Genomic DNA, 14,112 nt, shown 5'->3' with positions numbered 1-14,112 from the left:
GCTCGTCGTCTAACATAGAAAGCTGTAGCCTAAGTGTATTTTTGATCGAGTGATGCGTAGAGGAACGACGGTTTATAACGACAGAGCTTTATCGTTTCTTAGTTTCTTGGCGACTTTATTGGATGTTGAGCCGAGCGTAGGCTAACGGCTACTCGATTTTGGTACTAGTAAAGAAATTTCGCGGAGCTCGGAAACGCGCTATAAAAGCTCTGAGTGTAATATATACTTGTATCGAAAGCCAAGTGAATTTACTTGCGTTTCAAGTTGGCGCGAAATTTGCATTTGTCAGCGGACGAACTTTCTCCGCGCCGTTACTTGCCCTAAATGAAAGAAAGAGCTTGATTCGCCGTCGAGAGTGTACTGGCGCGCGCGAGACGATTCGGCTGCGTCGGTGTCTCCGTTTTCCTTGCCGTCGCGCGGAAAGAAGCAGCGGAAGGATGACAAGACCACCCATGGGCTCGAACACACATATCACAAAAATCGGGATGCGCGAGCGTGCGCCGAACCCTCCTCCTCGTCGTGTATTCGCGCGAAGGCGAGAAAGCGAGAACGTATCATTGTCATTTTCAGAGCCTCGACGCGTATGATATTGCAGACAGCCGGGCACGGAGGCGACGTCTCGGCTTACATGCCGAACGAGTGCCGTCCGTGACGCGCGCGTCTTCGGCGAATGTCCGTACTGACTTTGTGCGCGCCGCAGGACCGCTTTTGTACATAGCTGTACATAGATGTAGAGCGAGCGAGAGAGAGAATGAGTATCGATTGCTGTAACCCAACGAAGAGGTGGAGGAGGAGAAGGCAGAGCTGGAGGAGCAAGAAGAAGTTGTGTGCTGTAACGTTTACCGATGCATTGTATCCGACCAATAAAACCAACGTATATATAACACGACTGCCTGTGTATGGGCGAAAATGCAAGGGAGCAGCGAGGCTCTCCGACGCAACTCCCGTACCAATTCCGCGGTTATTGGCGGACTAGTCCCCTCGATTACCCGCTCGTACTTCAGCTTTTGTCTTAATATTAGATAAGTCCTGACGCAGTCTGGCCCTCGCCTCGCTGTTATCGCTTGCACTGTTGCCTTGTGTACACATTAGACATTATTGTCCACATCCTTGATTGCCCCATTTATCATTCGGATATCGATTTCATTTCGCGTCACTGCCGTAACGTATATTAATGGCCACCAGTGTGTTTTCAAAGGTAGGTAAATATATTATTTATTAACTGTCTCGAAAATGCAGCTGCAGCGATGAGAAAAAAGAGCTTGATAAGAAGAAGCGAAGGCTTTTCCATGTCGAATGTAAAGAGAGAGAGAGAGAACGAGACGGAGAAAATGTAATAAACCGAGGGGAAAATAAAATAAAGAGCAGACATTCGCGAGGCATAACAATCTCATTAACGAGCGGACCAATTTAAAGGCGAGCGATGTGCAAGCCCGGCTATTCGGAGAAGAGAGAGAGAGAGAGAGAGAGAGAGAGAGAGAGAGAGAGAGAGAGAGAGAGAGAGAGAGAGAGAGATATTGAGCTTGATATAACGCGCGCGCCAAAGGGAGCCCGGGGCGAAAAGACGAGGGCAGGAAGGAAGGAAGAAGACGCAACGCGGGGAGCGCTCGCGTCGCGCGCCCCTGTTTTCAATTATACACGAGTCCCCGGCGTCGCCGTGCGTCTCTGCTGCGGGCCGCGGCATTTAGCTAGGCGTCGGCGCGCACCGCTGCCGCCAGCTGCCTTCGACGACGTTACGCTCGGCGGAAAGGACCCGCGCCGTTTCCCGCGTCCAGGTTGGGGGGCAGGCCTCTGCCTCGCGACGCTCGAATTGCCAGCCGAACGAGCACACGGCGTGTATATTCACGAGCGAGAACGCTTCGCGGCTGCTGCTGCGGGCCGCGCGACTCGGCGCCACCGAGGCAAAGCAAATACCGCATTACAACGAGCGCCGGAGTGGAGCGGCAAAGCAGTCGAGGGAAAAAAATAACGGCCGTCATCGCTCGCGATTCAGCGAGCGACGAGGGCAATTTCAATTTCGGAAATCCTCGCAGCCTTATAAACATTTTTCAGTCGGGCGCCAGGCGACTATAAAGGCTATCCGTCTTCCTTAGCGGCGACAGTGACGGCATCAGACGCCCCGTTAAAATGATACATTCGCTTTCTTCGTGGACTGCGTGCACGCCGTCGCCGGCGACGTCAGCGGCGGAAAGGCAAAACGAGTTTGGCAGTGCAGCTGTCAAGCCCAGCCCGAGGAAGTCGAGGAAGTTTCCAGCGACCGGGCTCTCGCGTATACGCGCCGCTCGCCGCCGATTTACTTTGATTAGACGAGCGCGATTAGAGCTCCTGCCCTTTTGCCCCGCCCGTGGCTCCCCCATTCTCGCTCCGCGATCGAACCGCGACGCAAGACTTCGAATTTGCCGGGACGACCGCACTCACTGGACCTCCCAGCGATTTACTTCATTGGACTTTTCCAGCCTTCGCTTTATTCGAGTGGATTTGAAATTGCGTTTGAAAAAATTGGTTCGATTAACCGTTACGTTTCTTTATCTCCTAGTTCGCAGTTTTACTGGCTTTATTTGCATTACCTGATAGCGCAAGATAATTCTTTGGTTATCCAGATGTTCCAGATTGCCAGCAACCGACTTGTCGACCTTTTATAACAATCTGCTATAGGATTATCAACTATTACAACAAAATCTCAATCAATAGTATCATAAAGACCGAGTAGGTACAAAATTTTATATGTTCCGGTAAGTATTGCAAGTTGTACATGAGCCACTGACCCGTGCAATTCAAGATTGTAAGACTCGTTTGTAGCGCTTGATTATGCACAAGAATATTCTTTTTTTTTCTCGTTATACGACACTTCGACACAATTCCAATTCGAGGTGTTGTTGTATACCTTTTGTCGCATCGGTGACCATCTTGAATTTTTCACAGAATCTTTTGCTTGCTCGGATCAATAATTTTATGAATTCTCGTATCCCAGGTCGACAGAAATCAGCGCACGCGAAAACGAGAACACGCCTGTCTATTTTTCATTTTATTCTATTAGAGATTATAAATGAAAAATGTATGATGGTAAAGCAAACGCGCATACCAATTTATATCATATACTTACTAATTTAGAAATGACGCGTAATAAGCAAACTTTATTTTTACATTCGGTTTTAGTCCGCAATCAAGTTTTAGTCTTTGTAGAGTTTCTCGAATAGATTAGATTAGATGCCATGTAAAAAATACACAGCTAGATTGTTGTTGACATGAGAAATAAGAGAGAAAAGTGATAGCATCAATATAGTAATTACGTGAGAATATACGCAAATCTTTTGTATTACACAAATACAAGTATAAATTCGTTTGAGCATTGCATCGCTTCGACGATAGTTTGTAAAGGGAGGGGAAGAGATCGAGTAAATCGCTCGAAGTCTGAAAGATATGGGACAAATGTCTCTGAGTAGCCGACATTAGTAAAAATGCACAATGTGTCAGAACAATCTAGTCTAAAACAAAGTGTGCACAGAGAGGGAGCGTGGTCGCCGACATCCACTTCCTCTCGAGTAGCTCCTATCACAGCTTTCTCTCTCTCTCTCTCTCTCTCTCTCTCTCTGTCTCCGTCTACGTGGTTCCTTTGTCGATCGTAAATCGCTCCGCTGACTGCACTCAATGCAGCCCCATGCTCGACGTCATCTCGTTGTTTCAGCGGCGCTGCTGACGTCGATTTCCTCCTCTGTTCACCGTCTCCAAGCTTTGGTCGATTTCTCGCGGGTAGCCGGGCTATAGTCGGCCGAAAAAAGAAACGAGAGCGTCGGAGATATTTTAAGGGGCGCTCGGCCAAAGGGCGAGCCTATCTCCTCGGTAAGCAGCAGCGTGGCATCGATCGATCAGATTACCGCGTGTGCGCGTCCACGCAGCACGGCGCAGAGCACGGAGACCAGTCGCTGGTGGCTCTGCGTGGGCAGCTAGCTGCCGGTCGACGGGCCCCGCGGTCTGCCAAGCTCTCGTGGCGTGACGCGGATCAGCCGATAATTGAGCTGGCCCTGCAGCCTCTGCGCGCAGCGGTGACGCGAGCTGCCGTTCGTTACTCGCGAGCGCGACGAGCCGAGATTCCGACGCTAGCAAGGACAGCTCCGCAATCGCCATCGGCCGGCCGGATAATGGGGCAGCAGGCGCGCATCCTGCCGACGAGCGGCCATCGATCAAAGGGGGCCGCATCGCCCTGTCTTACGTGGCCTCGGGCTGGGGCGTGCGCGAGCACGGCAGCTCGATCAGCGCCTCGTCGCCTCCCTCTACAAGTTCGTTAGCGGACTGGCGCTCGCTCCTCTCCCGCGTCAATCGCAGCCGATTCGATTACGGAGCCGCGAACGCCGATCGATCCCAAGTGTAATTCCTCGCCACGCCGCCAGTCGGGAAATGCGCCCGCGACGACCATCGGCTCCCGACCCTCTTTCGCGCGCCCGGTATAAAACCGGTAATTGGAGACGCGGGCATTGTCGGGCGCCTCGTGAAAGCTCCCCAGTCGGCGAGTCGCAGAATTCTCTGCCGAGTCGTCGGCCGCGTTCGCAAGTGGAATTCGAACGGGAGGCTCCCTCGTCGCGCGTTTCGCGTTCGAACGCGCTCTCGAGTTAATGTCGGCGTCGCGCGGAACGGTGGGAGAGAAACGAAGCAAAACGCGCTTACACAGTACACACGCGTGCATAACGACAACAAAAGTCGTTGACCCAATTATCGGTTTCCGATGGCGGCTCGAGGCAGTCTGGAAATATCGCGAAATATCCGAAATATCGCGCGCCCGGTGCTATCCGACTGGCCGCCCTGAGGACTCGTCGCTCGAAGGCTGAACTGCGGACCCGGTCGCGGCCGGGCTCTCGCAAGCAACAACGGTCGCGCGAACGTTCATCGAGGATCATCAAAAATGAAGCGGACAAACTTGAGCTATTAATAATTAATCGAGTGCTTTGGCGTCGACAGCGATGCTGCGCACGTCACGCCGTAAGCGCCCCCGCGCCAACTACTCCAGTCTATAATCAATATGCATAAGGCGTCGAGGGGGTTGTCGGCTGCGCTCCTCGATTACGGCCCAGCAGCTCTCGCACTCGGAGGCGTCGGCCTTAAGTAAAAGCCATCAAGCTGATGAGTCGCGCTCAATGCTCGCCTCAGCCCTCGACGAGTGGCCTCCACCGCAGCAGACTGCCGCGCCTCGCTCTCGGGCTCGCTCTAATTATCCCGGCGCTGGCCTTCCGTATCACCTGATCGGGCGCCAACGCGCTTTGCTCGTGTCGGCGTGCGAGCCTATACTGCATGCAGCGGAAGTACGTCGCTCGGCACGACGAATATCACAAATCGAAGCGAACGGATGCCCTCCCGCCGAGACGTAACGACGTAGCGGCTACAAGTCATAGACGTGCCCGCTGATATCGATAGCTGTCGATGAATCGTGCGATCCGTTGCGCACAGCGTGGCAATGTCGTTGTGCGACTTCTTGTGCATTGCAATCGAGCGATGTGTCTACCGACAAATCCAATTAAACGTGTGTCCCATTTGAGTGGCCTAAATTATTAACTCATGACTCGGCACGTTCTTACGTCAAGTTGGCGTCATCCCGCGCACTCGTACACCTCGCGTCTGCTCCACCCGTTTCGTCGAGTCTTCTAATTTATTTTCAGAACCTGCAACAATTTCTACAAGTTTTTCAAGATTCAGTGACATCAATGATTTACCACCGACGTCCGCCTTTTTTAATATTATTCCTCAATTGAGTTATCCATTGCAAATCGCGCTCAGTGCATTAGTAACCTACAACTCGATTATATCAGTTTTCAGGTATATTTGAAATTGCCAATATATTCAGTCTTTCAACGACAATAATACATCCATTTTCGTAATGCATCTCTTATATTTGTTTTACCTTTGAAAATTCCGCGATTTGAAACTGAAAGCCGTCGTTGTTTTTGACTCCTACAGTCACAATTGTCGGCGGTCAAAGCGGAATCCCGGCCCAGAGCGGCTCCAGCTCGATCGTTGAAGCTGCCGCTCGGAGGCGAAGCCAGTAAATTTCCCTGGCGCACGCGTGCGCCACTCCACAATCACGGCACACGTGGCACAACTGTAAGCGCCTGCACAGGTCTGCGCGGGGGGAGGGCAGGAGAGCAGTAACGGAGAAAGATACGGGGGTGCAATTAGCCTCGGGGAGGGGCGTAAAGCGAGAGGGTGATTCTTGGCGGCGGCAGGCGATATCAGTGAGCACGGAGGAGTCGGAAGCGGGGCATCGCGGCTGGCAGCAGCAGCCAGCCCTCCTACGCGCAGAGAGCGCGCAGAGATAGCGAGAGTCGTGTCTTCCGCGACGCCGTTATCGGCGCGGCCATTGGCGCCAAGCAATGCTTTTTTTCGCGCTCCCTCCCTGCCGAAAGCCGCGGCAGCCAACACTTTCGAGCGCGCGTTCTGGCTCGCGTGCAGCTCGCGAGCGCTGCCGAAGAGAAGCGAAGCCTCCGCCTCCTCCCATCTGCGAGCCATCAGACTAGCACTTAATACTAATGCCAGCGCCTCGGCCAATTAGGCTAATTGCATTAGTCGCGCGAGCGCACACCCGTCGCCGAACGAAGACGCTTCGCTCGGCACTCATCGCGCGGCGTGCCGCCTACCCCTTTTGTGCCTCCAGATCGATACGCAACCACTCGCACCGGGGATGACGTTCAATGACGGCCCATTCAACCGTTCTCTCCGCCGGCTTTCTCATCCGGATTTTCATGCCAATTGCTTTGCTTTCTTTTTTGTTTCCCTTGCTTCGCCGGTTCGAGTTTGCCTTTTACTCTTGGACTGCTCTTTTTCTCTCTCTCTCTCTCTCTCTCTCCCTCACACACACACTCTTTCGTTGCCGACTGATGTTCGTACACATATATACAAACAGCTTTTCAATTTATAAAATAGCCCAGTGAAAACGGATGTGACGGCGAGTACAAATATCGACAGGAATATGGCCGCGTACGAGCGTAGCCGTTTTAACTCATGCCTTGCTTTCAAACTTCGATCTTGGTAAAATACAGCGGCGATCTGTCTGCGCGTTGTTTGCTCGAGCCGATCATTTTTTTCTCTCTCTCTCTTTCTCGTTTTTTTTAGCGCTTCGCTGGAAAACAAACAAATACATCGGCAAGTGCCATTTAATTTGGCCAAAGCTGAGAGCAGACACGTTTCGCTTTTCTGCTTATAAATCATTTACACTCGCTTGCTTCACCACTCTATGGCACTTTTTTGGCGAAAGGTTTCAACGCGACGTCGCACTCGTATCTCAATTTGATCAACCAATCGAAGCTTCCAGATAAAAAGAAAATGAAAGGCGTTTCGTGTTCGTAATCCAGGCAGCTCGTTAACAAAGAACGCTCCGGGCGCACGGCAAAGGAACAGTTGGCGCGGGTGTCCCTTTCATGCCCTCGGCGAGTATCCGAAATATCAGCACTACGCGTATCATGGCCATCCAACCAGATTCGAGTTACAGAAGGTTAGAAGCCAGGGAAGTAGCGCAACGGCTCTGGTCGTGAGAGAGACAGAGAGAGAGAGAGAGAGAGAGAGAGAAAGAGGGAGAGTCTCGGCTTTCATCGCCCACACAGCCGCAAGCCGACGCACTCGAGAGAACAGAGGGAAATCAAGCTCGCTCTCTTTCTCGCTCTTTGTCTCTGCCACAAGCGACTTGGCGACTTTTCTCGCCTGTCGCTTCGACTTTCAAAATAAAATTGACAGGTAACGCGGCGATATTGACCAAAATAAACGTGTGTTTATTCGACTGAAGCTTTACACAACTAAACGATTGAATAGACTTCTACGCAACAACGTATATTGTACGCTCAACATGATTTCCAGTAGAAAAGTCGGTGCTACGGTCAGGCAACTTTGTGACAATTGTGCTTGCCAGTAGCATTAGTTGCGTTGAAATTTGACAAACTAAGAAAATATGCGACATCATGAAGTTTGCCCTGCGGATGTACTGGCGAAACTCGCACTATGAAGGCTTGCGAGCGTATAAGTGAACGGTAATATTACAGAGGTCTCGCAATAAAGTCAACCCAAGTATTTTTGCGCTTTTATTAAATTTCACGTGAAATACGCAAATTGCGAGGCAATGAAATTTTATAGTACGCAATAGACAAACTTTTGCATTATTAAACGGCGAAAATTACAGAAAACTCTAGACGACGACGCACAATGACCGAGGACAAACTCGATGGGGTGTTTCATAAAAAAATTTAAAGAACATTTCGAGCGGAAGCAAAACCGTTCAGAATTGGAAATAAATGCTAAGTTATATTCTGCGAAATGCATCATTCCCGTGGGAAGGCAAGCTTATGTTTGATAAATCGGGCGCGCCGTTGGCCAGCGGTTTCAGTCAATGCTATTGATTATCCGTGCTGGATGGACAACCCGCGCTAATAATGCCCGCGCGAATTATTTAATGGCCAGCTTTCGCGTCTCCCCCTCCCTTCCTTTCGCGCTTTCTCTCTTCTCATATAATCTCCGCCTTTATTTATAATTTATGAAACACTAGCGGCTCTTTTTTCTTTTCAAAAATAAAGTTCTCAGATCATTATTGATGGGTAAACGTAGCAAACGTGTATAATGCACATCTTACAAAATACCAGTATATATTATGAAAAGTATGTAGATAAAATAATTTGATGTGTAATATTGTTGATAAAAAAATATTTTAGCTAGGATACGAAAGCATAATAATAAAAAACGAGTTATAATACGTTCGACAAAAGTTCAAGCTTATTTTTTATTGTGGACAGAGGCTTGTCGTTAAACGAATCTTCCATCTCCGACAATAGCTCGATAACACCGAAGTTTTTCGTGATTTTTTGTATGGATCCACTTGACAGTTTCTGTTGAAATGACTTTTCCATCGGTCTGAAAACAATGTCACATTATTCAAATAAAATAATGTAATTGAGTGTAACTATATAAAATGCGACTAATTACCTTTTTCGATGATAGATCATTTCGGAGGATATGCGAAAATACAAATTTTCCGAACTAATATCATTCTGAATAAGCGGTTCGTAACTCTGTTGGTATTCAATCTGACTATTTTTGCCATGTGAACATTTTTCTTGGCAGCCCAACTGTTGCATATATCCTTTACTGACCAATAATCATTGATATTATGGTGTTAAAATTTTCACAAATTTTGCAAGTTCACCCGTTGTGCATAAAATTCGATTTTTATGTAAGTTTCCCTAAATAGGGATATTGGATAGAATTTCATAAGAATTTGGAATTGTTTGGGTACAGTTAAAGAGAACATAAATCCAGGATAGTCGCACAACCATATATTCCTAGTTGAAAAGATTGTTTGGAAGTGTTTTGTGTGTTCAGAGTTCTGGAAATACTAACAATTGTTTTACCTGCAAAATAAAAATATTTGTCAATATTTTTAATTATGTTACACATAAAATTCTAATTTTACCCATCAAAGTATTAATTAATGAAGATTTTCCAACGATCAGAGTTCCGACACAGCCAATAGTTAAACTCAATTCTTTTTATATTTTTATAATAAATTGGTCTTTTCAATTTTATTTACATGTTTGAATTTCACATGTAAATTTAAATTGTGTCTTTCTTTTATCACAATATTATCCTTTTTATACACATCATTAAAATCATACTTCGAATGCATATTCTCCTTTTTTCATGCTATAAAGTTAAGTCAACCTCATCTGCAACTATCTTTCTACAGGTCTCATAATTTTTTTTAACTCTTTCTATAGTCATTTTCAATTTTCTCTTGCATTTTGACTTCAAACCTTCAGTTTTATTTGTATTTCCTCTCAAGTTGTAAATAGAAAATGATATAAGTATCAAAATATAGAGTTTTGGGTATTTTGTTTTGAAATATTCTTACCATTTAATAACCAGTGCTGTTAAGACTAAATCGACTTTGTTTAGAATTAAAATTATCTCTTTGTCTAAGTCGTATATCTGAATATCAGAAATATCAATAATTATTAATAAGTTTGGCATTTCTAGAATTCTTCACAACTGATATCATATTTCTGAATCTTATATTTACTAAGCTTTCCAAAATTTTTAAATATTCTTACAATGAAAAAATATTTTAAGTCAGATATTTGTAATATCATTGACAATAGTTTTGTAAATGACTTACAGTGAAACATTTGTTTTCTCAAATTTTTAGTTCTTTAATTGTACTGAAATTCCATGGTGCTCTGTTTGGTACATCTACCTCTGCAGGAAAATAATCATCTGACACTTATTCCTTTAAAGAGCATGGGATAATGGTTTTCTTTGTTTCTTTCTTTCTCTTTTGCAATTCTTCTCTAGATTCCTGGAAAACTGTAAAGTATATTTACTTTTTCTATTATTGTCTCATGCATGGTTGCTTGTTTATGATTTTTTGGTTTCTCTCCCATAAACAGCATTCTTTTGACTCAGTGCATATTCATTGCCTTCACAATTTTTACCTAAAATTAATTACATTAATTCAATAATGAGAATAATGTTCTTATTACAAGAAATTCGTATTAATGAGCTCAATAAAATCTCAATTAACAATAAAAGCTTTGTCGTACAAGAGCGACAATTACGACGTGCAATAATGGGATACTTAAGTTACAAGTATCGTACAACATTACACAGGCCTGCAAGGTTTTGTTCTTTTGCAACTGAGGGTCATTTCCGAAGTAATTTTTGGCGTAGAATTCGAATCCGTCATCAGAATTTCTCCATCACGTCAGGTTTTTGAGTAATCGTCCCCTAAAGGTCGAAAAAACACGTTTTTTGGCCATATTCAAGGCTTGATTACATCGTGAGTTTATATTCTTTTCAAAAACGGTTGACGGTATCTTAAAGAAGCACTCTTACCCTTCAAAACCCATTTTTCAAATTTAAGATATCATTTTTTTCATCAAGATATCATCAATGGAAATTTGCCATTTTTGAGGTTTCACCATGAGCTTAAAAATTCGGCCAATTGTCCTGGAAGAATACGATATATTTCTTAGTATTTTTTGGATAATGATTCTAGAATCATTATAAAAAAAAATACAGACCTTGATCCATGTTGCTTATTCTCATCATAATTCACCATATGGATTCCCGATTAGTCGAATTGATCGATTATAATCAATCGATTATAATTAATCGCTTGATAAAAATAATCGCAGTACAATTATAACATCGGTTGTGTAGATATTTCAATTTGAAATTTTCACACTACTTTTGGTTAAAGCAATGAATATCAGGAAAAATTTATAATTTAATAAATATTGTTTTTTATTTGCTTTAAATATTTTCTTCTACTTGCTCGCATAGATCGAATCCCAAACGGAGCCATTATTATGTTAATTGAAAATTAATTGAATTGTTTCAATTTCACGTTTTGGATCAAAATTGAAAGAAACCAAGTAAATTTGTACCAATAACTTATGGCATCTTGATTATTATGTTTTGAAGTAATCACTGTGCAACAAAAAATGAATAATAAAATTTATATAAAAAAAATAATTATCTCAGTAATATTATTTAAAACTAAATGAAAACCCGTATACCGTATACCGTACTGCTCTGTCCAATTTGCTTGTTTTAGTCATTCTACAACTTGTCTGCAATCCATTGTTGCAAATAAATATTTCAATTATTTATATGACCATATACCCAATAACATTTGAAAGCTTTAGGCTCTCTCCAGATAAGATCCGAGGGTCAGAAAACCGCGCGGTATTTTGCCACAGTCCGCTATTTCGCTCTGTTTCAATTCTGTACTAAAAATAGCTAAAAGCAATGGCAATAGCATTGTGATATGTTGGGGTCGGAACATGTAAACACAGTTGATTAAAAGAAAGTAACTAGTTAATTTACTAAATTAACTTTTTTCATTGTTATTGCTTTTTTGTGTAGTTTTATAGATCAACATTATTTTCATTTATATATATTTTGTCTTCTAATCAACTGTGTTTACAAGTTCCGACCCCAACAACGTTATTGCCAGATTGCTTTTAACAGAGATTAATATCTGCTTTTAACTATTGTTAGTACAGAATTGGAATAGAGCGAAACAGCGGACTATGGCAAAATACCGCGCGGTTTTCTTTTCTAACCCTCGGATCTTATCTGGAGAGAACCTTAGACTTGTGACTCTGACGCCCAAAAAAATTTTTTAATCATATTTTTGAGTTTTCATGAGCTAAAACGTTTTCTCCTTTTTTCCGGATTATGTCTCCGCTTGAAATTTTAAAAATGCGTTTTAAGATTCAACAAGTAGTACTAGTCTTATTGTTTTGAATAAATGTTTATGCCAAAAGTGATAACTTCTAATATTTTTTATTAATTTTTGTATTTATTACGTAAAGACGGTTAATAACTGATTAATTTTCAAATCAAAATGTTAAAAACATTATCATTATTATAAACGTATAACAATAATTAATCAAAATATACTTTATCTTGTACATTTAATATTACTTTTTATTCATTTTGAAATACCATTAAATCATTATTATATTTTATTCTTGGTTCTTTTCTCAAAGTTTTATCTTAAAACAACAGATATTGAGGACACTCGTTTGATAACAATAATATAATTAAATTATATAAAATCTATTTACAAAAGATGAAGTTGATTACGAATCTGCTGCTAATTGACTGTCTGGAAGTACAATTTTTTCTCCTGGTTTGAAAGCTGGCATTCCTAGGTATGGGCAACTAGCACAACGGAATGCATCTCCTAAATAACACTGAAAAAAATAGTTTTCTTTGTATAGAAATTTATTGAATACACAAAGTCAAATAAGTAAAGCAAAAAATTTATAAAGAGCTTGTAAAAATTTTAATCTAAATCACGTATTTCTATTCAACAGTTTTTATCAAACTTTGAGCAGCAAATATCATTCCTAAATTTCATTAATTCAAAATTCATATTCAACTAAAAAATATTTAGAAAAATATATAGAAAAATAAAGAATCATAAAAATATACATACACTGCCACATGATGACTTAGGTTGTTCCTTAGTTGCAGCTTCACCTCTCAACTCTTCTGCTAATCCACAAGAACAGTCTTTGCAAGCTTTTCGTTTCCCAGTAGTTCCACAGACTGAAATAAAACGGTTTTCATAAATTTTTTTGTAAAAAACATATTATCAATATAAACTCAATCAATAACCTAATATTCAAAAATCTTATTTCTATTTACAATAAAATTATTATTTAAGAGTTTGTAATTACAATTACCTTTCAATGAAGCTGCTTGAGGTTTCAAAATGTCATCATCATCGAGAAGATTGTCCTCATCTATCAATTCTTCATCTTCATCATCTAACTTCCAAACATTTGTGGCTGGTTTTACAAAAGATAATTTTACACTAGAACCAACCTGTTAAATTGAAAATTGTTTAATTTAATGCTATATTTATAATAGTTTCCTATAAGATCTAACTCACTTCATAAGGTGGTTTTTCTGCAATAATTTCACAAGTTGGTTTGTCATTGTTATCATTTAAAATGACCAGTTTAGGTTGACTATTCAATAAAAATCCTCCTAACTTTAATTTGGCGATTTGATCACTAAAATCCAATTGCTTATCTTTTACAGGTTCACGAATAACTAAAATACCTTTTGGTTTCAAAATTTTGAGAAATTCTTTCAGAATACTATCGTTTTGAATAAATGCAGTTGTGAATCCTGATAGAATTACATCGACTGACGATGATTCATACTTTTCTGAAAGTAAAATAAGTTCTACATAAATTTATATTTTCATAAAGATTTTCTGCAATGTAAGCATGATGGATGTAAATTATGCTATAATTCGAAATCATAAGCTCACTGTTTTGTAGGTTAACTGCGTCTGTCAATAAAGTTTCACCGGCAATTTTCTTGATTTCCTCTACAAAACTGTTTGCATTACTTTCATTCTCACCAGGTGCCAGTAAAATAACAACTTTATTGCCTTCCTTAATAAAACTAGCCATGTTTAACAAAATTTTAGCACCGTACGTATTTATTATGAAATTTAAAAGCCAAAACTATTATTTTTATTGTGCTGTTATCTGGGGTTATCTGGGTGTGAACTTTTGTCAAACTGACTTACCGACTGATTGACTACAAAATGATAACGCG

General features: G+C 42.3%; 1 protein-coding gene and 1 long non-coding RNA gene across 2 annotated transcripts; both read right to left on the bottom strand.

Moving 5' to 3' along the window:
• Window positions 1-8,735: 8,735 nt before the first annotated feature.
• Window positions 8,736-9,734, bottom strand: LOC131668874 (uncharacterized). Its single transcript, XR_009302320.1, has 3 exons — window positions 9,440-9,734; window positions 8,953-9,377; window positions 8,736-8,880 (listed from the first exon to the last, which is right to left on the bottom strand). It is a non-coding gene; the product is annotated as an uncharacterized LOC131668874 (long non-coding RNA).
• Window positions 9,735-12,345: 2,611 nt separating this feature from the next.
• On the bottom strand, window positions 12,346-14,069 carry LOC131668869 (anamorsin homolog). The gene is made up of 5 exons (XM_058943339.1): window positions 13,820-14,069; window positions 13,433-13,713; window positions 13,224-13,365; window positions 12,974-13,086; window positions 12,346-12,728 (listed from the first exon to the last, which is right to left on the bottom strand). Exons 1-5 carry the CDS (start codon window positions 13,962-13,964, stop codon window positions 12,615-12,617), a joined length of 795 nt encoding a protein of 264 aa, XP_058799322.1. The 5' UTR covers window positions 13,965-14,069; the 3' UTR covers window positions 12,346-12,614.
• Between the last annotated feature and the right edge of the window lie 43 nt (window positions 14,070-14,112).

This window comes from Phymastichus coffea, unplaced genomic scaffold (genome assembly GCF_024137745.1).
Source record: "Phymastichus coffea isolate CEN01 unplaced genomic scaffold, Cenicafe_Pcof_1.1 PCOF00084, whole genome shotgun sequence".
Lineage (NCBI taxonomy): Eukaryota > Metazoa > Arthropoda > Insecta > Hymenoptera > Eulophidae > Phymastichus > Phymastichus coffea.
The sequence above is the reverse complement of the archived record's forward strand: the minus strand, read 5'-3'. Positions and strand labels throughout refer to the sequence as shown.

Bases quoted from the DNA above. Each gene is read 5' to 3' on its own strand.
- LOC131668869 (XM_058943339.1), bottom strand. From the start codon at position 13,964: ATGGCTAGTTTTATTAAGGAAGGCAATAAAGTTGTTATTTTACTGGCA. The intron at 13,087-13,223 runs GTAATTGTAATT...GTTTTATTTCAG, and splicing joins TCAAGCAGCTTCATTGAAAG to TCTGTGGAACTACTGGGAAA. The intron at 12,729-12,973 runs GTATGTATATTT...TATTTTTTTCAG, and splicing joins CTAAGTCATCATGTGGCAGT to TGTTATTTAGGAGATGCATT.